Consider the following 25,505-nt stretch of genomic DNA (forward strand, 5'->3'; position numbering starts at 1 on the left):
GTATATATATGTGAATATATATATACACACACGCACACATTCAAACGTCTATGTAGCGTGTATGTATGTTTCTTTTTACCTGTATACGTGTGAGTGAGTGTATGTGTGTGTGTGTGTGAGTGTGTGTGTGAGTGTATGTATATGTGTGTGTGTGTGTTGGCGATGTCGGCGTCGTTTTTCTATATTTTCGATGTACAACAACAAAAAGAAAACCCAATTTTTTACGTTTGTCAACATTGCTTGAGAGATTGGCAGCTCGTCAATCTACCCCCTCTTTATGTTTTTCTGCCCTGGTTTTTTGCTGACCCTTAACATTTATTAATCACCCTAACAGGGGTCAGTCACAGGGACGTCTTGGGATTATGTAGTCTTAATAGTAATAAGTATACACGTATGTTTATAAAGGGGGCAAAAGTTTTTGAAAAAAAAAGCAAACGTCTTTCATCATAAGGGCTGCTGCTACTGTGACTGCTGCTGCTACTGTTGTTGTTGTTGTTTGTATCTAGCCTGACCTAGGGTTGAACGACTTCTCAGGTAACTTCTACTACTACTACTACTACTACTACCACTACTACCACTACCTTCGCAAAAACACAACCATTGCCGCCTTCACCATCGCCATCGTCTCTACCACCACCTACAAGTACAGTTGCAACACTCAACAAAACTACTACTACTACTACAACCTTGACCAACACAACCATTGTCACCACCACCACTACTACTACTACTACTGCTGCTGCTACTACTACCACCACCACCTCCACCCCAACCATCACTACTACTGCCTTTGCCAACATAACCATTGCCACCACCCTACCACCACCACTACTACTACTGCTACTACTGCTACTACTACTACTACTACTACTACTGCTGTGGTACTACCACTACCATCTTTACCAACACAGCCACCTCTGCAACAACCACTGTTGCTTTCACCACCACCACCACCACCACCACCACCACCACCACCACCATACTACTACTACTACTACTACTGCTGCTGCTTCTGCTGCTACCACCACCACTCCATTTCTAAATTGTTAGTTTTGTGCAAGAAGTGTTAATTAGTTTAAGATAGAGAAAAAGGGGGCTGAAATCCTAATATAATCATGTTTAAACCCTGCTAACCTCTCTAAGGAGAGAGGAGGACCCTAACATCATTTCATAGCTCACCCCTTCATCATTAACCCAGCTGACCCCTATGAGGTGGGAGGGACCCAACATCTTTTCCTGTTGACCAGTTCTATCTTTGTCTTTTTCCCCCTATTTGTCCCCTTTATTTAATTTTATTTACACTTATCTTTTGTTTCTTTCTTTATTTCCCCTTTCCTCTGTCTCAGTGGGTCTCAACTGGGGTTCATGTGACTTTTAGGTGTCCACATAAGAGATTTTTGTTGTTAAAATTCATCTGCAATAAATGGGTTATGCTTCTGCGATACACAAAATATTTGAGCAATTTTGTTTTTAAATATAATTCCTAATCATTTTTAGATCACCGTCGTCGTCGTTGTCATCGTCATCGTCATTGTCATTATCGTCATCATCATTTAGCATCTAACGTCCATGCTGGCATGGGTTTGAAGGTTTGACCAGAGCTGGGGAGCGGCACCCAATTCCAGTCTAACTTGGCATGGTTTCTACCAGGGCTGTGGAATCGAAATAAAAAACTCCGACTCTGACTCCTGTACTATTGGCAATTCCAACTCCGACTCCACTTTATGTAATTGAGTGATTGTGGTCTACATATCACATAAAGCTTATGCATACGCTTGTACTTTAATAATAATAATTGTGTACAGTGCTCAGGTGCACTACAACTCATCTAAAGTCTATATATAATCAGGTGTAGTTTCGGCGGATTTCGGAAAGCATGAGGGCCTTAAAGGATGCAGTGTCATGGCAGTCAACTACTGACGCAGGCAGTTTATTCCATGCTTCAGCAACTCTGAGCGTGAAAAAATGTTTCCGAAAGTCATGGGAACTGTGTTGTTTTCTGACTTTGTAGGCATGTCCACGTGTGTTAGACACATGGAGATCAAAAAGGTGTTCAGTGTTGTTGTTGGTGAGGTGGTTGATAACTTTGTGGGTGTTTACCAAGTCCGTCGCCAGATGCCGGAGCTTCAGTGAATCCATGCCCAGGGAAACAAGGCGCTCAGAATATGGTAGGTGTCTGATGGAGGGTATGCATTTGGTTGCACGTCTCTGGACAGATTCCAGGAGGTCAATGTTCTGAGCAAGATAGGGGTTCCAAACTGATGATGCGAATTCCAAGTGTGGTCGTACCATAGCTGTATACAGCTATGAGTCAGCCTATATGTTATAACTGGTTTATATTCAAGAAGAAAGATATTTTGAGTCGGAGTCAGTAAAACTATACTGACTCTGACTCTACAGCCGTGGTTTCTATTGCTGGATGCCCTTCCCAACACCAACCACTTGACAGAGTGTGCTGGGTGCTTTTACATGGCAATGTATGAGCACTTTTACATGACTATAAGGGTCCTTTTAAATATTGAATGGCTATAAGGGTCCTCCAAGTCAAATCAATGGCTCTCAACCAGGAGAATTTATGCAAGATGTTGTTAGAATTTATCTGCAATAATTATGTTTTTATTCAACATATTCCCCTCTCAGATTCATAAACTTATTGCAGTGGCCCTTCAGTTTTTCTAAGCCCTATAAAAGAACTCAGAAGGTTAGGCCTCCAGCCAGGCCTTTCGTGATACCCTTAAAGCCAGGAACCTTTCACCACCACCTTGTATGTATGTATGTATGTATGTATGTGTTTATGTTTGCACTCATGTATATATGTAATTAATTAATTAAGTAATTTCTGAAACATGAGCAAGTACACTTGTATACACCAAATTTTGGGTATGTAGAAATAATCTTGTTTAGCAAAATATGTGTGTGTGTATACATATTTAAATACATACATACATATATATATATATATATATATATATATATATATATATTATATATATATATATATATATAATATATATATATATAATATATATATATATATATATATATATATATATATAGACGCAGGAGTGGCCGTGTGGTAAGTAGCTTGTTTACCAACCACATGGTTCCGGGTTCAGTCCCACTGCGTGGCACCTGGGCAAGTGTCTTCTACTATAGCCTTGGGCCAAGCAATGCGCCTTGTGAGTGGATTTGGTAGACGGAAACTGAAAGAAGCCCGTCGTATATATGTATGTATATATATATATATATATATAATATATATATGTGTGTGTGTTTGTGTGTCTGTGTTTGTCCCCCTAGCATTGCTTGACAACCGATGCTGGTGTGTTTATGTCCCCGTTACTTAGCGTGGCTGTGTGGTAAGAAGCTTACTTCCCAGTCACATGGTTCTCAGTTCACTCCCAGTGCATGGCATCTTGGGCAAGTATTTTCTACTATAGCCTTGGGCTGAAAGAAGCCTGTTGGATATATGTGCATATATTTGTTTGTTTGCGTCTGCGTTTGTCCCACCATCATCGCTTGGCAACCGACGCTGGCGTGTTTATGTCCCCGTAACTTAGTGGTTCAGCAAAAGACACCAATACTACTAACAAAGAATAAGCCCAGCCCAGGGGTCAATTTGTTCGACTAAAGGCAGTGCTCCAGCATGGCCACAGGCAAAATCGCTGAAACAAATAAGAGTAAAAAAAATAAAGATATATGTGTGTGTGTGTGTATGTACTCTTATCTATGTACCCCTCTATCTCAATATATATCTAGGCATAAAGCAGTGAGCTGGCAGAAACATTAGCAGGCCGGGCGAAATGCTTAACAGTATTTCGTCTGTCTTTACATTCTGAGTTCAGATTTTGCCAAGGTTGACTTTGCCTTTCATCCTTTCAGGGTCGATAAATTAAGTACCAGTTGCGTACTGGGGTCGATCTAATCGAATGGCCACCCCCTCCCCCGAAATTTCAGGCCTTGTGCCTACAGTAGTAGCAAAGAATGTATATCTATACATATTCACATATACATGTACACACACTGACACATATTCACATACACACACACACACACACATATATGCATATATATATATATGTATATATACATACACACTATCTTGGGGGTCTAATTCTTCATACTATCAACCTCTTCATACCTCTTCCCTACAGAGAAGTCAATGTCCTAGAATCTGAGAATCTGATGTGACAGCCTTTTTTTCTCCCCCCCCTCTTTCTGCCCTAAATTCACCACCCTGCCCTGGATCTGCCAACACCACCACCCCACCACTACTTCTGCTCCTTGGGGTCCATGTACTACTAACAACTCACGTCCCTCTTTTTTTTTTTGTTTTTCCACTCATCATGTTATCATCCATCATGATGTAATAACAACCTCTTCTACAAACATATATCAGTTTCTTGCAGACATATGTAAGGGGAATGGTTATGGTGGTGGTGGTGGTCGTGGTGGTGATGGTGGCAGTGGTGGTGGTGGTGATGGTGATGGCAGTGGTGATGGTTGTCGTCTTGGTGCGTTAGAGGGGAGGTCATTGTGGGGTCCACGTTGGCATTGGTGATGGTAACGGTGATAGTGGTTAGTGGTTAGTGATAGTGGTGGTGGTGGTGATAGTGAAAATGGTTATGATGATGATGATGATGATGGCCATGTGAATGTAGTGATGTTGGTGACGAACATGATGATAGTGATGCTGGCGATGATGATGATGAGGGTGGTGGTGGTAATGATGACAACACAATGACGATGATGACAGTGAGGAGAAGGACGAGGAGCAGGTTAAATGATGATATAAGATGATGGTGGTGGTGGTGGTGTTGGTGTTGATTGTGATGATGATGATGACGATGTAAGATGATGATGATGATGATGATGATGATGATGGTCATGTTGATTGTGCTGATGACGATAAAGATGGTGATGTTGTTTGTGATGATGATGATGATGATGATGATGATGATGATGATGATGGTCATGTTGATTGTGCTGATGACGATAAAGATGGTGATGTTTGTGATGATGATGATAATGATGATGATGATGATGATGATGATTAACTTGCATGTCACATTTCATCTCCCCTAGGGCCCATGACAGATATTTATTTGGATTGGTGCTGTGTGTTATTTAACTAACCAACTGGGGTGTTCATACTTGCCAATAAACCCAATCTTTTACAAGGTCAGTAGCAAACCCAATTACGTCCCAAATGAAAAATGAAAAAGTCAAAAAAAAAAAAAAAAAAAAGAAAAAGAAAGAAAAAAATTGAGTTAAGAAAACAAATTCTGTTTATTTTCCTTAAATTCTTTTTTTTTGCGTTTATTAACTTGCTATGGCGGTCCGTCACGAATATCTTTCTTTTAAGACCTAAGTCTTATTATTATTATTATTATTATTATTATTATTATTATTGAGTGAGAGAGCAGTTCATGCCATCAAAGTGACACTGGGGTAAAATATACGAAGCCCAGTATACCCATCATGACTACCCGTCTGATAAGGGTACACCAGGCACGTGCATCACAACCATATGTGCGCAACATGGTGATCTCATATCAAGATAAACAGCGCATGACCTTGTAGGTGGGGCCCAGTTAGAATTTTCTTCAGGTTGAGTAGCCCATCCCGCTCAAAAGGTCCCTGAATAAGGGTTGTTTAAGGATGTTGAAAGAAACACCCATGTTTCCAGAGGTGAATTATTCAAACCCCAAAGAATCCCTCTCAACACATGGCTATGATGCTCCCCCACTACTTCTGCTCGTGATCAGAGATGCACATATCGTCAGCCACTAAGGGACATGCTCAACTGGTTAAGGTCAAGCAAATCTGTGGTATTGAGCAGAATATTTGCTGTAGCCCATCTTTTATACCAAGACAAAACAATGTACATGATAACACTTCCAATCAGTTAAGATTATTATTATTATTATTATTATTATTATTATTATTATTATCATTATCATTATTGTTGTTATTAAGGCAGTGAGCTGGCAGAGTCATTAGCACGCCGGACGAAATGCTTAGCGGTATATTTTGCCCCGTCCTTACGTTCTGAGTTCAAATCCCACTGAGGTTGACTTTGCCTTTCATCCTTTCAGGGTCAATAAATTACGTACCAGCGAAAGACTGGGTTCAATGTAATCGACTTGTCTCCTCTCCGGAAATTTCAGGCCTTGTGCCTTTAATAGAAAGGATTGTTATTATTATTATTATTATTATTATCATCATCAAGGTAGCATGCTGACAATTCTGTCAGCACGCTGACAAAATGCTTAGCGGTATTTCATTTGCCGCTATGTTCTGAGTTCAAATTCTGCTGAGATCGTCTTTGCCTTTCATCCTTTCAGGGTCGATAAATTATGTACCAGTTATGCACTGAGGTTGATGTAACCAACTAGCCTCCTCCCACCAGAAAGCTTCAGGCCTTTGTGCCTATAGTAGAAAAGTGCCACTTGGCAGAATTGTTAGCATGCTAGGTAAAACGCTTAGCAGTATCTTGTTCGTCTTCGCATTCTGAGTTTGAATTCCGCCAAGGTCAACTTTGCCTTAAATCCTTTTGGGAGTGATTAAATAAGTACCAGTTCAGCACTGGGGTCAATGTGATCAACTTAACCCTCCCATGAAAGTGCTGGCTTTGTGCCAAAGTCTGAAACCATTGTTATTATTATTCAGTAGTCTTCTTTTTATTGCATGCTTTCACTTCACTGCCGAGCGCAGCTCTGTGTGCCTTGGTTATGTGCTGTGGTTTGCTGTGATGCTCTTACTTTTACTGTATTGAAAGTGTTTTATGTAGGATGTGTTAGGTGCCAAGTAGAACTATTCTCAGTATGTTATATATATTTGTTAGTCCTGGTGTTTTTGTTATCTATTTGTCTGAATTTTTTTTTTATCATATCTAATGCACCTACTGTGATAGGAACTGTTTCTGTTTTTAGACCCCACATCCGAGTTACCGCAATTTCCAGGTCTTTGCATTTTGAAAGTTCCTCCATTTCTTTTAGAGAAACATTATCATCTGTTGATATTGATACGTTGATTAGAAAGCATTTTGTTTTGCTTGATGATTTCTGACAACTATATCCAGCATATTGGTCTTAATTTCATGATCTGTGTGTATTGGCATATCCCAGATAATGGTTGCTTTCCCATTTTCTGTGACCTTTCCAGACATGTGCCTCTACCATCTTTTTTCTGTTCTTATTCCATAGTGTTGGCATAGTTTCCAGTGTATATGGATCCCAACTCTGTCATATCTGTGAATATATTCCTTCTTAGCCAAGACTGGGCAGCCACAGGCAATATGATTTATTGTTTCTTCTCCATCTCCACATATTCTACATTTACTTGTATTTCTTTTCATTACATGTATTTGGTGATTTCTGGTGAGGAGGATTTGATCTTGTGCTGCAATTAAAAATCCTTCAGTCTCTGCTTTGAGTCCTGAGCTTTTCAGCCATTCTTGGGATTTTGGTTTGTCTATTTCTTTTCTGTTTAATATTTGCCATGAAGGGGCATTTCTTGCCATCATTTATCATGATCTGCATTGTTGCTGTTGTTATTGTTCTTCTTCTTGTTCTTATTATTATTGAGTGAGAGAGTAGTGCATGCCATCAAAGTGACACTGGGGTAAAATATACAAAGCCCAATATACCCATCATGACTACCTGTCTGATAAGGGTACACCAGACACATGCATCACAACCATATGTGTGCAATATGGTGATATATCAAGATAAAAAGTGCATGACCTTGCAGGTGGGGCCCTGTTAAAATTTTCTTCAGGTCAAGTAGTCCAACCTGCTCAAAAGGTTCCTGAATAAGTGTTGTTTAAGGATTCTGAACGAAACAACCATGTTTTCAAAGGTGAATCATCCAAACTCCAAAGAATCCCTCTCAAAACATAGCTATGATGCTCACCCACTACTTCTGCACATGATCAGCGATGCACATAACACTTAGGGACATGCTCAACTGGTTAAGGTCAAGCAACTGACAAGAAAATCTGTGGTATTGAGCAGAATATTTACTGTAGCCTTTCTTTTATATCAAGACAAAACTATGTACAAGATAACACTTCCAGTAATTTAAGATCAGAATCCATGAGAACCACAGTCTGGTACTGCATCAGGACATGGCAGAATTGTTAGCACGCCGGGTGAAATGCTTAGCGGTATTTCATCTGCCATTAAGTTCTGAGTTCAAATTTCACAAAGGTCGTCTTTGCCTTTCAACATTTCCGGGTCGATTAAATAAGTACCAGTTACGCACTGGGTTGATGTAATCAACTTAATCCCTTTGTCTGTCAGTGTTTGTCCCCTCTGTGTTTAGCCCCCTGTGGGCAATAAAGAAATAAATTATCATTATTATCATCATCATTATTATTATTATTATTATTATTATTATTATTATTATTATTATTATAATATTCATTTATGGTTTCCTTTCATTATAATTTTATTTCAGCTTCTTTAGTACCAGGCATCCTCCAGAGGCCAAGGGTACTTTTGTTTTGCTAAGCATTCTAACATTAATCACCACATTTATTCCATTTTAGATGGAGAGTGCTTTCCATAGTATATAGCCTGTACCCATCAAGGTTATCTTTTATTACTATTTTTATTATCATTATCATTATTATTATTATCGTTATCATCATCATTAAAGCCACAAGCTGACAGAATTGTTAGCATGCCAGACGGAATGCTTAGTGATATTTTGGTTATCTTTACATCCTGAGCTCAATTCCTGCCAGGGTCGACTTTACCTTTGGTCTATTCGGGATTGAGCGCTGGGGTCAATGTATTCAACTAACCCTTTCTCCCCACAAAATTTCAGGCTTTGTGTCTATGATAGAAAGGATTATCATTAAGAGGGCTAGACCTATATTCTTCAGAATATGCAATGGAACTATTCCATTCTGCCAATAAAGACAAGACACAGAATATTTTCTTATGATTCGCAGACACATTACAGCTGAGTAGAACTATATTATATACGTATGAATATGCATGTGTGTGTGTGTGTGTGTGTTTCTGTATCTGCTCTAACGCAGACAGTAAGAGTCACATATACACACACATATATATACTCAGGCATCATACATTTGCCTAAAAAATCCTACTCCTGCTGGAGATCAACTTCACTTCTCTCTCTCTCTCCCCATCTCTCTTTGTACCACACACACACACGTACGTGTGTGTGTCTCTGTGTGTGTGTACTTCTCAGACTTAGAGTTATTCTTGTCATGAACATCAAGCTAACCTATATTCATATACATATATACATACATACATACATATATATGTGTATATATATATGTATATATATATATGTATGTATGTATATGAATATAGGTTAGATATACATATATATATATATGTGTGTGTGTGTGTGTATATATATATACACACACATACATATATGTGTATATATATGTGTGTGTGCATGTACATATATATACATGTGTGTGTATATATATATATATATCTATATATATATATATATATTATATATATATATATACTTATATAGATATATACATACATATGTGTGTGTATGTGTCTGTATATATGTACTTATATATTTTTCTATATACCCAGGCACAAAGTCATGCTTACACATACCTACATTCAGACACATACACACACACACACACACACACACACACACAACATATAACACACGTACACAGCTTCTTGTAAACACATATGCTACGCATAATGTAAATAATATTCTGTCGTTCTTGCCCAACACACACACCACACACACACAACATATAACACACGTACACAGCTTCTTGTAAACACATATGCTACGCATAATGTAAATAATATTCTGTCGTTCTTGCCCAACACACACACACACACATATACACACACACACATACACACACACACACACACACACACACACACGCACACATACCTGCAATCCACAAGCTCAACCACTCCACATTTTTGGCTTCTCTTTCTCCTCCTCCTCCTCCGACTCCACCCCACCCTTCCCCTCCACCCAACATGTCACCACTAACATACTGACACAGTTGTTTTATGGGTTCGTGGTCGTGGTCGTGGTGGTGGTGGTGGTGGTGGTGGTGGTGTGGTGGTGGTGGTGGTGGTGGTGGTGGTGGTGGTGGTGGTGGTGAAAGGGGCTCTTATGAGGGTTTGGTGTGGCATAGCACCATGTAGGAATGTTGTATGGCATGATGCAGAATGGTGTGATTGTGTGGTAGAATGATGCAGTTTGGGAGTGCAGCATGGTACATATCAAACTGCAATGTGTTACATTTTAGAGTGCAGCAAGGTACATTTTTAGCACAGTGCAGCACATTTTGGAGTGCAGTGTGTTATATTTTGGAGTGCAACACAGTAGATATTGGAGCACTGTGTAACACTTTGGAGTGCAGTGTGGTACACTTTAGAGTGCAACAGGGTGCATTTTGGAGCACTGTGCAGCACATTTTGGAGTGCAACAGGGTGCATTTTGGAGTGCAGTGTGTTACATTTTGGAGTACAACACAGTACATTTTGGAGCACTGTGCAGCATGTTTTGGAGTGCAGTGTGTAACACTTTGGAGTGCAGTGTGGTACATTTTAGAGTGCAGCATGGTACATTTTGGAGCACAGTGCAACACGTTTTCGAGTGCAGCACAGTACATTTTGCAGCACAGTGCAGCACATGTTGGAGTGCATTGTGGCACATTCTGGAGTGTAGTGTGGTACATTTTGGTGTGTAGTATGATATAGATTTGAGTACTGCATGGTGTATTTTGGAGTGCAGTTTAGTTTTGAGTGAAGTGTTGTGTTATTTGAAGTGTAGTGTGGAGTAGTTTGGTGTGCAGTGCATTGTATGTCACGAGACAGCTGCTGCATTGATTGGATCAGGTGGAACCTTTGTCGTCATAACTGACAGAATGCCAAGATTATGTTTTGTATTTGCCTAAGACTTTTTCCTGAAGTATATTTATAAGGAGGTGGTGAAAGTTCCTGGCTTTAAGGGGATCATGTAAAGCCTGGTTGGATGGAGATCCAACCTTTTGATTTCTTTTACAGGGCTTAGAAAAACTGAAGGACCACAGCAATAAGTGTGTGGATCAGAGAAGGGGAATATGTTGAATAAAATCATAACTAACTGATCCTCCTGTATTTTCTTTTACCCAAAGACAGGAACTTTCCACTACCCCCTCGTGTGTGTGTGTGTAGCCGTATTTTGTCTGCCGTTACATTCTGAGTTCAAATTCCGCCACGGTCAACTTTGCCTTTCATCCTTTCGGGGTTGATAAATTAAGTACCAGTAACGCACTGGGGTCCATGTAATCGACTTAATCCGTTTGTCTGTCCTTGTTTGTCCTCTCTGTGTTTAGCCCCTTGTGGGTAGTAAAGAAATAGGTATTTCGTCTGTCCTTACGTTCTGAGTTCAAATTCCGCCGAGGTCAACTTTGCCTTTCATCCTTTCGGCGTCGATAAATTAAGTACCAGTTACGCACTGGGGTCGATGTAATCGACTTAATCCGTTTGTCTGTCCTTGTTTGTCTGCTCTGTGTTTAGCCCCTTGCGGGTAGTAAAGAAATAGGTATTTCCTCTGTCCTTACGTTCTGAGTTCAAATTCCGCTGACATCAACTTTGCCTTTCATCCTTTCGGAGACGATAAATTAAGTACCAGTTATGCACTGGGGTCGATGTAATCGACTTAATCCATTTGTCTTTCCTTGTTTGTCCTCTCTGTGATTAGCCCCTTGTGGGTAGTAAAGAAATAGGTATCATGAAAGACCTGGTTAGAGGCTTAGAAAAACTGAATGAATGCTGCAAATAAGTGTGTGAATCTGAGAGGGGAATATGTTGAAAACAATCATAATTCACAAATTCTCTGGTATTTTCTTTCTTTCACCCAAAGCCAGGAACTTTTCAACATCCCCTCGTTTATGTGTATTTCAATATGAATGTCAATAACTGATTCTTATCTTGATAATGTCTGTTAATGGCACTTGCATATGCCTACAATTCAAAGAACTATATCGGCTGGGTGAGTGGTGACGAGGGGGTGGGGATGCATTTAATGCTGGTGTGTCTGAAGTGAAAGATCAGACGAGAATCACTATCGGAATTCTCGGAAAGCGTCATTGACAGAGGAATCAATTAACCAATGAGAAATAAGCTTCGTAGGAATGTCTGCTTCGGATGAATATGCGCTGCAACTGAATCAACTAAATGCATATAAACGCCACATCAACGACATTGGGAGACACATCCAGCAGAAACACGTGTCGGATTGGAATTTAATGAGACTGATGCTGCAGGGAGTAATTTCGAAGATGATGTATATAGTTCTCCATTCCCCTTTATGATGTTCACTTCATCATCATCATCATCATCATTGTCATCATCATCGTCATCATCATTATCATAATTGTCATCATTATCATCATCATCATCATCATCATCATTGTCATCATCATCGTCATCATCATTATCATCATTGTCATCATCATCATCATATCATTGTCATCATCATCGTCATCATCATTATCATCATTGTCATCATTATCATCATCATCATCATCATCATCATTGTCATCATCATCGTCATCATCATTATCATCATTGTCATCAATATTTAAAGTCTATTTTCCATGCTGACATGGTTTGAATGGCTTCACAAGAACTGGCAAGGTCAGGGGCTGCACTAGGTTCCATTGTCTGTAAAAATAAGGGTGTTGGCCCAATGCAAACCCTTTTTTTACTTCTGGGGAGAGATCATCCATATTAGTCTGGCCTCTGTCCTTTGACCTGTTCAACAGGGTAGGTTATACTAGGATCTTGCAATCCATTGTTACAGCTCTAGGGGTCACTAAGGCATGCAAGCCATTGCGCTGCAACATGCACTGGACCTTGTTGTGGGAACAAGTATACATTGGACCATATAAACTTTCATTTATAAAACAAGATAGGGTGGTCGTTGTTGGAACATCTTTGATCATGGATTTACTGATTCAGAGCTGATCTTGAGCTAAGCAATATCAATAGCTTCATATCATGAACGATGGTTCAGTGGTGCAGCAGCCACCACCACTACTACCACCACCACCACCACCAACACTACCAACACCACCAACAACAACAACACCACCACCACCAACTCAACTACAACTACCACCAACATCACTAACACCATCACTGCTAACACTACCACCATCACCACCACCGCCACTACCACTAACTACTACAGACATCAACATTACCACCCACACCAACACCACCACTACCACTAACTACTACAGACATCAACATCACCACCTACACCAACACCACCACAACCACCACCACCACCACCACTGCCACTAACTACTACAGACATCAATACCATCACCCACACCAACATTACCACTACAACACTAGCTCCAGTATACCACCACCACCAACACCACCACTACCACTACCACCACAACTATCTTCATGACATATTGACTTACATAAAACATAAATCTGATCCGTTAATCACCATGATCAAAGTAAACACACCGTGGTTAAATTCTGGCTAATCTCCTCTCACTCTTCCTCTTCGGTCATCCCGCTCCTCCTTTACCTCCACCTCCTGACATGACCTCCTGAGCATCCTCTCTTCCTCCGCCATCAAATCACGAACGCTACCGACCCAACACCCAACACATCAGTTCCTACAACCACTGCCACCGTGATGACTACGACGACGACTACCTCCACCACCACCACCACTGCAACCACCAGCATCACATCAACGCCACATTGATGCCGGTGGTGGTGGTGTCGGTGGCGCCATCATCATTGCATTACCCATGTACACACACACACACACACAGCCCCCCACCTCTTGCCCTCTTCTGCACCACTGCCAACATCATCGTTCCTCCAATCTTCCATCACTCACTGAACACAAATATGTGTATGATCTTTCTCTCTCTCTTTCTCTTACTCTCCAAACACACACTGTAAATATATATACATATATATATTATATATATATATATATATATATATATATATATATATATATATATGTATATATATGTATATATATATATATATATATATGTATATATATGTATATATATATATATATATATATATATATATATATATATATATGTATATATATATATATACATACATATAACTTATACATATCTGTGTGTGTGTATATATATATATCTGTATATACATAGTTATACACAGGCACACACACATATATATATATATATACATACATATAACTTATACATATCTGTGTGTGTGTATATGTGTGTATGTATATATATATGTATGTATGTATATTTATATATGTATGTATGTATATATATAAATATTCATACATATTTGTGTGTGTATATGTATAAATATGTGTGTGTGTGTGTGTATATATATAGATGTATGTATGTATATACACACACATGTATGTATGAGAGAGTGCGAATAAACTGAAAGAATTAGGTTAGACGTTATCCTACATTACTGCTAGGTATGTGTGTGTGAGTGTGTGTGTGCGAGTGTTTGTGTGTGAGTGTGTGTGTGTGTGTGTACATGTTTGTATGTGTGTCAGTGTGTTCAGGTTTTGTTTAATTGTACATAGCTCCATCAACCCTCTCTGTATCTTCAGTGGTGATGATGGTGGTGTTTGTGTTGAGTACAGCTCCATCCTCCTCATGCTATCCTGAGTGGTGGTGGTGGTGGTGGTGGTGGTGGTGGTGGTAGTGATGGTGTTGAGTATAGCTCCACCACCTCTCACTGTATCCTGATGGTGGTGGTGGTGGTGTGGTGGTGGTGGTGGTGGTAGTGAGTATAACTCCATCAGTCCTCCATCTATCCTGAAAAGTGGTAGTAGTGGTAGTGTTGAGTGTAACTCCACCAGTCCTCCATCTATCTTGAGTGGTGGTGGCATTGAGTATAGCTCCACCACTTTCCCTCTTTCCTGAATGATGATGGTGGTGGTGGTGGTGGTGGTGGTAGTGTTAACTATAGCTCCTTACTCTGTCCTGAATGGTAGCAGTGTTGATTATAGCTCCACCACCTCTCACTGTACCCTGATGGTGGTGGTGGTGGTGGTGGTGGTGGTGGCTCATATCCTGAGCGAGGGATGATTCCAGAAATGCTCCTACCTCACCCCACTCCACCAGTGGATTTTTCTTGGCCAGAAAACACAGCTAAGAGAGTGAGAGAGAGAGAGAGAGTTTGACAGGAACTGACCAGGTAGAAGACTACACCAGGCTATATATATATGATGGGCTTCTTCCAGTTTCCATTTACCAAATCCACTCTCAAGGCTTTGGTCGACCTAAGATGGTAATGGGAAACACAACACTTGCCCAAGATGCCACTCAGTAGGAACTGAACCTGCAACCATATGGCTGGGAAGCAAACTTCTTACCACACAGCCATGCCTGCACCGGATTTCTTTTTCTTCTAAATTTTTCATTTTTGATTGATTTTATTTTATTTTTTTTTATTTTTAATTATTTATTTTTGTTCCCTTCTCGTTTCAGGTTTCCTTTGCTGTGTTGGATTCGTATGGCTAACAGTAAAAAACCCATCGACAGAATTGACAGCATTTTACACCTACACAGACCTATGACAAAGTTATGTTTGTCTTCAATTTTTACTATATATTTAGCAGAATTCTTTAGTTCTAATTCCTTATTATGTCGGACAGTGACGAACCAAAAGATGGTAATAACGAACCTTTAAGAAATAGCTTCTGTGATTCCACCGATTCTGAGAACAGCATCTTTGCACAGTCGCCAGATGGAGGCTGGGGATGGATGGTCCTGTTCTCTTCTTTTCTGCTGAATGTTATCGCCGACGGCTGTGCTTATTCCTTTGGGGTATTTTTCACAGAACTCCTGCAGACGTTTGGTCAGAGCAAAAGTAAAACATCATGGGTAGGGTCTGTGTTTGTCGGGGTTTCGCTCATTTGTGGGCCCCTGGCTGGTGCCCTCACCACGAAATTCGGATGTCGGAAGATGACTATTTTTGGTGGGATTGTTTCTACAACGGGGATAATCATCAGTGCATTTGTAAATTCGATTGAAATGTTGTGCTTTACGTTCGGCTTTCTCGCTGGTTTTGGTATGTCCATCAGTTACGTCACATCAATTGTCAGCGTGTCGTTTTACTTTGAGAAAAAACGTGCTCTTGCAACGGGGCTCTCGGTATGCGGTTCGGGCATCGGTACCTCCGTTTTTGCCCCCTTGCTCGAATACTTGATCGATTTGTATGGCTGGAGGGGCACCATGTTGGTTCTTGGTGGCATTGTCTCCAATGTGATAGTGTGTGGCGCCTTACTGAGGCCACTAAAATACGACAGCAAGAAAAACCACGATAAAACAGCAATGGATAACTTATCAAAGATCTCAAAACGAAATACCCTGTTGAATTCCGCTTTAGATGAGGGATTTTCATCCCGAAGTTATGATGCTCAATTAACCTATGATTCCGATATGGCAAATTTAACCGTGTCAAATTCAGTTGTTCAATTACCCACGTATATACAGCTGAAAAGGGCCAGTCTTTCACACGAAGTCTTTCATAAGCTGCGCAACAGCACAAACCACGGTGGTGATGTTCGCGTTGTGCTCGGAGAACCAAATGTCAAGCAAACAACATCATTTCCCGATTCTTTTTCTACTAATAAAATCGTCAATGGACCGTATTACATGTCGGATGTTCTCCCGGAGAAAAACAAAGATGTCTGGCAGCAGAAGACATCCGCTACCAAACAGAAGCCTTCAGCATGCAGCCAGCAGAATATTGTTCACCGGAAGGATATCTTTTACCGAGGGAACCTGCTCAAACTGTCCCTCGAACAGAAGTCGAGTAGTTGCCCAGAAATTTCACATTTAGTCGGAACGGTTAATGACCAAGACAACACCAGTGACTTCCTGGACTGGTGTGAAATACTCAAATCTCAAAATATCAGTAAACATATGAAGAAATTGCTAAGAACGATGGTTAATCGTTCAATTCTCACTCATCCCGTCTTTATTTTATTTGTCATATCAAACTTTATATTTTTCTTCTGGAGTGATATTCCATACATATATATCGTCGATCAAAGTGTGAAGAAAGGAATTCCGCAACAGAAAGCCACATATTTAATTTCTGTCTTTGGACTGGTCAGTACTGTTGGACAAGTCGTTTTTGGATTTGCTGGCGACAGAGTCCAATCTCAATTGACGTTTCTCTATGCCGTCTCTACTGTGTTGTCGGGTGTGTCTATTATTTTCATGCCGCTGTGTCTGACTTACGGATCTTTGAGTGCGGTGTCAGCATTATTTGGATTCTTTTCAAGTGCCAACAATTCTTTATGTACCATCCTGCTAGTAGAATATCTGGGACTGGATAACCTCACCACTGCTTATGGTCTGATGCTTCTATACCAAGGAATTGCAAACCTTTTGGGTCCACCTGTGGCTGGTAAGTCTTGCTATTTTATTCATATTGCTGTTATTGTCGTTGTTGTTGTTGTTTAACTTCCAAGTAATCCCTGACTAGACTAACCTATCTCCATCAGCATCATCATCATCATCATTTAACAGCCCTGATAATTGCAGGGAAGGTAGCAAGCTGGAAGATTTTAAAGTTCTTTTTTTCTTTTTTCAATAACATATGCTCTATCAAGTGCAATGGGTGGGCTTAAGTAAGCAGCAAACATGGAGAATTATGGCTATATATATCCTTCATCCATATTACTATTATTATTATTATTATTATTATTATTATTATTATTATTATTCAGGTTACTGCCTGGAATCAAACTTGGAATCTTGGAGTTAGTAGCCCGTGCTCTTAACCATTATGTCATATGCCTGAGTTCGATTCCAGGCAGTGACCTGAACAATAATAATAATAATGATAATAATAATAATAATAATAATAATTATTATTATTATAGGCGCAGGAGTGGCTGTGTGGTAAGTAGCTTGCTTACCAACCACATGGTTCTGGGTTCACTCCCACTGCGTGGAACCTTGGGCAAGTGTCTTCTATAGCCTCGGACCGACCAAAGCCTTGTGAGTGGATTTGGTAGACGGAAACTGAAAGAAGCCTGTCGTATATTTGTATATATATATATATATATATATATATATATGTGCGTGTGTGTTTGTGTGTCTGTGTATGTCCCCCTAGAATTGCTTGACAACCGATGCTGGTGTGTTTATGTGCCCGTCACTTAGCGGTTCGGCAAAAGAGACCGATAGAATAAGTACTGGGCTTACAAAGAATAAGTCCCGGGGTCAAGTTTCTCAACTAAAGGCGGTGCTCCAGCATGGCCACAGTCAAATGACTGAAACAAGTAAAAGAAAGAGAAAAAGAACATCGAAAAATACCTTAGGAATGAGAACCCAGGTTCAAAATTTCTCCAAGACACCTGATGAAGGCTGGAGGGTATACCAGCTGAAACGTGTTAACAACAAGATGAGGACAAATATCCGTCAAATGTAAATAATGTACACAGTTCCTCATCTCTTAAATATAGAACTGTATTAAAATAATCTGAATGCTAAAGGGTTAAAGTTTTCAGCATTACTGTAAGTTGTTCATACAATTGCTAGTTGCAAAGTAAGGGCTCTTCTAGGGGTCGTATATTTTGGGTGTGCTTAGTGTGTGCTGCACACCCATCGAAAATGGCAAATTCAATCACAAATCTTAATGGAAAACTGTTGTTATACCCCTGCTTGAAATTTGGTGCCATTGGGTGTGGTAGCACACCCAGTACAACAACCACTATATGCCACTGGGCTCTTCTAATATCAAAAGCACTCTATCCATCGTTGAATCTCCATAACACTTATAATCTAGTTTCTAATGTTACATTTTTTTCTGTTTTCATAACCTCACACAGCAGTGGTACACAATGTATGTCTGGTTAGTTCTGAATCTTGCAGACTTCAAACTAGTTCACCACTCAGCAGTTTTGTATTAATTCATACACTTGCCCTTCATGACATATATTCATATACTGTATATTTGTACCAATTTGTTTTAATTTTCCTTTAATACCACTCATAAAAAAAAAACCAACATTAAGACAACTTCTTAAGAGAAAAAAAGCCCACAAAGGAAACATTTTGAGCTCAGAGCACCAAAAAATGTGGAGTTTATTTTTATGAGAAATTCTAAGTGGATTAATAAAGATGAAAGAAATCCTGCTTTAGAAGGACATTAATTTCTTTCTATTAAATAGAACCCAGGTTCGAAATTTCCCCCAAGACACCTGAAGAAGGCTGGAGGGTATATCAGCCGAAACATGTTAACAAACAAGATGAGGACAAATATTCATCGAATGTAAATAATGTACATAATTCCTCATCTCTTAAATATAGAACTGTAGGTACAACAGAAACAGGAAGAAAGAGTGAGAGAAAGTTGTGGTGAAAGAGCACATCAGGATGCTTTTAATGTGCCACCGGCACCAGGGATCACAACTGCAATTTCCATTTGATTTTGGTTCTGATGTACTTGACTCAATAGGTCTCCTCAAGCACAGAATGTCACCCTATGATCCAAGGTACTTTTGAGTGAGCTAGGACTGGTTATGCAACACTGGTGTAGGTTACAGTTGTGTAATCACTTTATTACACAGTCACAGCATACCTCCAGAGGTCTCGGTCTTTTGTCATTGCCTCTGTGAGGCCCAATGTTCGAAGGTCATGCTTCACCACCTCATCCCATATTTCTATATAACATGTACAGGCATGGCTGTATGGTTGGGCAGTTTGCCTCCTTACCACATGGTTTCAGGTTCAGTCCCAAGCAAGTATGGAATAGCGGATGTTAGAATGATGTACATAGGGACGTATGATATGTCCTAATAAATCATCATCATCATCATCATCGTTTAACGTCCATTTTCCATGCTAGCATGGGTTGGATGGTTCGACCAGGGTCTGGGAAGCCAGGAGGCTGCACCAGGCTCCAGTTTGATCTGGCAGTGTTTCTACAGCTGGATGCTCTTCCTAACACCAACCACTCCGTGAGTGTAGTGGGTGCTTTTTACGTGCCACCGGCACAGGTGCCAGGAGAGGCTGGCAGCGGCCACGATCGGTTGGTGCTTTTTACATGTCCTAATAAATGTATGTGGAATAAAAAAAAAAACACAATCTTTTATCATAGATTTGTAGTATATTCTGGAACTGCTCTCCTTCCATACTTCTAATTCTTCTTTCAGCCAAAAGGAAATGTTACTTTATTTAGGAAACAGGTAAGGGTTTGTGACAGGATGGGCATCCATCTATAGAAAATCTGCCACAAAAAATTCCATCTGACGTATACAAATATGGAACAGTGGGCAGTAAAACGATGATTATGATGATAGTGGTGATGATGATGATGAGGGGTAGAAAGAGGATGTATAGGGGTGTTTAATATGTCCTAATAAATGTATGTAGTATAAGAAAAAAATGCAATCTTTTATCATAGACCTGTAGTATATTCTGTTGCTGCTATCCTTCCATACTTCTAGTTCTTCTTTCAGTTCAATATCCCGCCCCCCCCCCACACACACACACACATGCACATGAACATGACTACATGAATATTTTGACTTACATACAATTTGGCCTTGTTCAGTCATTACACAGCTGTTGGTTACAAATCTCTCTTGTCATGTCGAGAGTAATTGGATCTTACTGACCAACATAGTCACACTTCCTTGTTCTCTGTCATCTCCAAAACGATATTTCCCTTTCTCAAGTTTTGTCTCTTCGTCTTTCACCACAAAAACTGTTTCCCCCCATTGTAATAACCGATGTACGACTTCGTCTTGTCTTTACAATGTGCCACAAAATTACGTGTGTTTTATTTGATGGTTTCTGTTCATTATATTATATTTCAATAAGGCCGTGAGCTGGCAGAATCGTTACTGCACCGTGCAATATGCTTAGAGGTATTGCATCCGTCTTTACATTCGGAGTTCAAATTCTGCCAAAGTCAACTTTGCCTTTCATCCTTTCAGGGTCGATAAAATAAATACCAGTTGAGTACTGGGGTCAATGTAACCGACTACCCCACTGCCCCGAATTTCATACCTTGTGCCTACTGCATGAAGGGTAATGTTAAATTTCAATATAAAAGGCACCGGAAAGGCAGTAAGCTGGCACAATTGTTAGTGTGCCGAGCAAAATGCTTTGCAGTATTTTATCCGTCTTTACATTCGGAGTTCAAATTCTGCCAAGGTCAACTTTTGCCTTTCATCCTTTCGGGGTCAATAAAATAAGTACCAGTTGAACACTGGGGTCGATATAACTGACATAACTCCTTCCTCAAAATTGCTCGCCTTCTGCCAAAATTTGAAACATGATGGCAAGCTGGCAGAATTGATAGCATGCCAAGGAAAAATGCTTAGTGGCATTCCATCCGTCACTACATTCATCATCATCATCATCATCATTTAGCGTCCGCTTTCCATGCTAGCATGGGTTGGACGGGTCAACTGGGGTCTGTGAAGCTGGAAGGCTTCGTCAGGCCCAGTCAGATCTGGCAGTGTTTCTACGGCTGGATGCCCTTCCTAACGCCAACCACTCCGCGAGTGTAGTGGGTGTTTTTTACGTGCCACCTGCACAGGTGCCAGACAGAGCTAGCGAACGGCCATGAATGGATGGTGCTTTTACGTGTCACCGGCACGGGGCCAGGCGATGCTGGCAACGGACACGAACGGATGGTGCTTTTACGTGCCACCGACACGGGGCCAGACAGAGCTGGCAAACGGCCACGAACAGACGGTGCTTTTACGTGTCACCGGCACGGGGGCCAGCCGAGGCGACATTCTGAGTTCAAATTCTGCCAAGGTCAACTTTGCCTTTCATCCTTTCAGAGTCAGTAAAAATAAGTACCAGTTCAGCACTGGGGTCAATGTAACCACCTTACTCCAAAAGTGCTGACCTTGTGCCAAAATTTGAAGCCATTGTTATTATTATTATTAACACAGTGAGCTGGCAGAAGCATTACGACGCCGGGCAAAACACTTAGCAGTATTTCATCCAGCTGTACATTCTGAGTTCAAATTCCACAGAGGTCGACTTTGCCTTTAATCATTTCAGGGTCGATAAATTAAATACCAGTGGAGAACTGGGGTCGATGTAATCAACTAGCCCCCCCCCCTGCCCCGAATTTCATACCTTCTGCCTACTGCATGAAGGGTAATGTTAAATTTCAATATAAAAGGCACAGGAAAGGCAGTAAGCTGGCACAATTGTTAGTGTGCCGAGCAAAATGCTTTGCAGTATTTTATCTGTCTTTACATTCTGAGTTCAAATTCCGCCAAGGTCAACTTTCCTTTTGTTCTTTCGGGTTCAATAAAATAAGTACCAGTGAAACACTGGGGTCATTGTAACCAACTGTCCCACTCCCACCAAATTTCATGCCTTGTGCCTATTGTAGAAAGGGTAATATTTTATTTCAATATGGAGGAGCACTCAGTCGGTTACGACAATGAGGGTCCCAGCTGATAAATTAACGTGTAAGTGGTTGAGCACTCCACAGACACGTGTACCCTTAACGTAGATCTCAGGGAGATTCAGCGTGACACAGAATGTGACAAGGCTGGCCTTTTAAAATACAGGTACTAATCGTTTTTGCCAGCTGAATAAACTGGAGCAATGTGAAATAAAGTGCCTTGCTCAAGGACACAATGAGTCAACAGGAATTGAACTCATGACCTTACAATCGTGAGCTGAATGTCCTAACAACTATACCACATGCCTTTCAATATAAAAGGCACAGGGAAGACAGCAAACTGGCTGAATTGTTAGTGTGCAAAATGCTTTGTGGAATTTCATCCGTCTTTATATTCTAGTGGGGGGGGTCGATAAAAATAAGTACCAGTTGAATGCTGGGGGTCAATACAGTTGACTTAACCCCCCAACCTCCAAAAAAAATTGCCGGCCTTGCGCCAATATTTGAAACAAGATGGCAAGCTGGCAGAATTGTGAGTACATCGAGCAAAATGCTTAATGGCATTTCCCAGTCTTTAGGTTCTGTCTTTCAGTTTCCATCTACCAAATCCACTCACGAGGCTTTGGTCTGCCTGAGGCTAAAGTAGAAGACACTTGAACCAAAGTACCACGTGGTGGAATTGAACCCGGAACCATGTGGTTGGTAAACAAGCTTCTTACCATGCAGCCATACCTGTGCCTATTCTTTAATATTGAATGTGACCATCCTTGTTTCAGAAAAATTGGTGATCTAAAATGGTTTTGGAACGAAAAATTCCAAAAATATCAGTGTTGTACCAGTATTATAATTCTTGTTTTCTTTTCTTCCTGTGCTTTTTTCTTTTTAAATTTTTTCCTTTTTTTTTTCTTTTTCCTTTTAGGTTTTTTATGCGATACCTACGGGAGTTACGATTACAGTTTTTATGCCTCCGGAGCGTTTGTCATTCTGTCAGGCCTGATACTCATACCGACTCCTTATTTGCGCAGCTGGGTCCTCGCCAAACAGAAAAAGGAGACCCAGAACAAAACCCAACAGCAAGAACCTTCCACATCGAAGTTAATCAAATGCAAGGTTTTGTCTCAGATGGAAACGGTTGTTTGAAGAATACATCAAGAAAACGAAGAAATTAACAAATGAAGCAACAAAAAAAAAAAATTAATTAAAAAGAAAACGGAAAAAAAATACATATAACCAAATCGGTGAAAAAATATATTTAAAAAGAAAGTTAAAAATAAAATAAATAAAACCACTATAATAAAAATAAGAAGAATAAGAATAATAATGATAATAATAATGAAGATGATAATGGCTACGACAACAAATGTTTAAGGAATCTCCACCCAAACAGCGGAACATATATATATATATATGTAAATTCTTAATGAGCACAATTATTGGTTTGTTTTTTTTTTTGTTTTTAAAAAAATATAATAACGGAAAGTTAAATAAAACCACAAAAAAAAAATAATAATAATAATAATAATAATAATAATAACGATGATGATGATAATACTAATAATAATAATAAATACATTAATTTGTGGCTAAATTCTGTCCATTTTTATTTCTTGTTGGACATTGCAACACTTACATCTACAACGACAGCAACTACTACAACAACAACAACCACTACTACTACTAGTACAACTACATCATAAACTACAACAACAACAAATACTACTACTACAACTACTACTACTACTACTACTACTGCCACATCAGTAACTACTATTACTACTATGTCAGCAACTACAACAACATATATATATATTCATGCGTGTGTGTGTATATATATATATATATATAAACATATATATATATATATATGTAAAATGGCATATGTGTTACCGCTACTGTATATATATATATATGTACATGTATGTATGTATATACATACATACACACACACACACACACACACACATATATATATATATATATATGTTCATATGTATGTATATATGAAATCAAAAACTGGGTAATTTCTTCCAGTTTATGAAAAAAAGTGGAAAAAAATAGAAAACAAAAACAAAACAAGAAAAGGATAAAAAAAAGAAGAGCAGCACAATTGCTTTTTTTTATTATTATAAACTACCATTACTACTACTACTACTAATAATAATAATAATAATGTTGATCCCCTGGAAGCAAATGAGTTCGTCTATTTGCTACCAGGGTAAAGGATGAGAGGGGTCAGTACAAACACTACAAATAATAATTAAAATTAATAATAATAATAATAATAATAATAATAATAATAATAAAGTTGCTACATCGATACCACTACTTCTATTAATGCTGCTGCTATAACTACTACTACTACTACTAGTACTACTACCAATAAGAACAACACTATAATTACTGCAAAAGTTGATACACTAATACAACTACTACTTCTACTTCAACTACTGCTATTTTTTACTACTACTACCACCAACACTACCACTTCTGCTATTTCTTCTACTACTTCTACTTCTACTAATACTACTGCTGCTGCTGCTGCTGCTACTGTTGCTGCTGCTACGGGTGTAAAAAAACTGGCTATTTTTTAATCTCGGAATCGGATCGGAAAAAAAAAATTGAAAAAAAAAATAATAAAGAGAGAGAGAAGCAAAAAAAAAAAATTAAAAACAAAACAAAAAGACAACAGAGAAAATAATTCAGAAAAAAAAAATCTAAAATGTACAGAGAAAAATTATTTCATGTTTCCACTGCAATATTATCTTGTCTAATAATATTCAAAACTCTATTATTACATCACTTTTTGATATCACACTATAATAATATAATATTACTACTTCTGTTATACATACATACATATATATATATATATAATATATATATATATATATATATATATATATACATATACATATATATATACATACATATATATATATATGTATATATGTATTTGTATATATATATATGTGTGTGTATATATGTATATATATATATATACATATATGTATGTATGTATGTATGTATGTATATATATGTATATATGTCTCTCCACTTTTTATTATAAAGTTTAACGGTTTTATC

At 39.2% G+C, this 25,505-nt stretch overlaps 1 protein-coding gene and 1 long non-coding RNA gene across 3 annotated transcripts in view; both read left to right on the forward strand.

Moving 5' to 3' along the window:
• Positions 1-218: 218 nt before the first annotated feature.
• Positions 219-23,658, forward strand: LOC115230276 (monocarboxylate transporter 12). 2 transcript variants are annotated; one of them, XM_036499589.1, is made up of 3 exons: positions 219-534; positions 15,512-17,441; positions 23,341-23,658. In XM_036499589.1, exons 2-3 carry the CDS (start codon positions 15,668-15,670, stop codon positions 23,559-23,561), a joined length of 1,995 nt encoding a protein of 664 aa, XP_036355482.1. In that variant the 5' UTR covers positions 219-534; positions 15,512-15,667; the 3' UTR covers positions 23,562-23,658. The 2 variants fall into 2 exon arrangements, with proteins under 2 accessions (XP_036355482.1, XP_029656340.1); XM_029800480.2 differs by lacking the exon at positions 219-534 and adding an exon at positions 5,049-5,181.
• Positions 23,659-24,349: 691 nt separating this feature from the next.
• Positions 24,350-25,505, forward strand: part of LOC118761557 — a 15,886-nt gene continuing 14,730 nt past the window's right edge. Inside the window, exon 1 of the long non-coding RNA XR_004997472.1 lies at positions 24,350-24,403. This is a non-coding gene — a long non-coding RNA (uncharacterized LOC118761557). The remainder of the gene's footprint in view (positions 24,404-25,505) is intronic.

This window comes from Octopus sinensis, unplaced genomic scaffold (assembly GCF_006345805.1).
Source record: "Octopus sinensis unplaced genomic scaffold, ASM634580v1 Contig15166, whole genome shotgun sequence".
NCBI lineage: Eukaryota > Metazoa > Mollusca > Cephalopoda > Octopoda > Octopodidae > Octopus > Octopus sinensis.

Coding starts and splice junctions, on each gene's coding strand:
- LOC115230276 (XM_036499589.1), top strand. CDS start 15,668: ATGTCGGACAGTGACGAACCAAAAGATGGTAATAACGAACCTTTAAGA. Junction 17,442..23,340: donor TTTGGGTCCACCTGTGGCTG/GTAAGTCTTGCT, acceptor TTTTCCTTTTAG/GTTTTTTATGCGATACCTAC.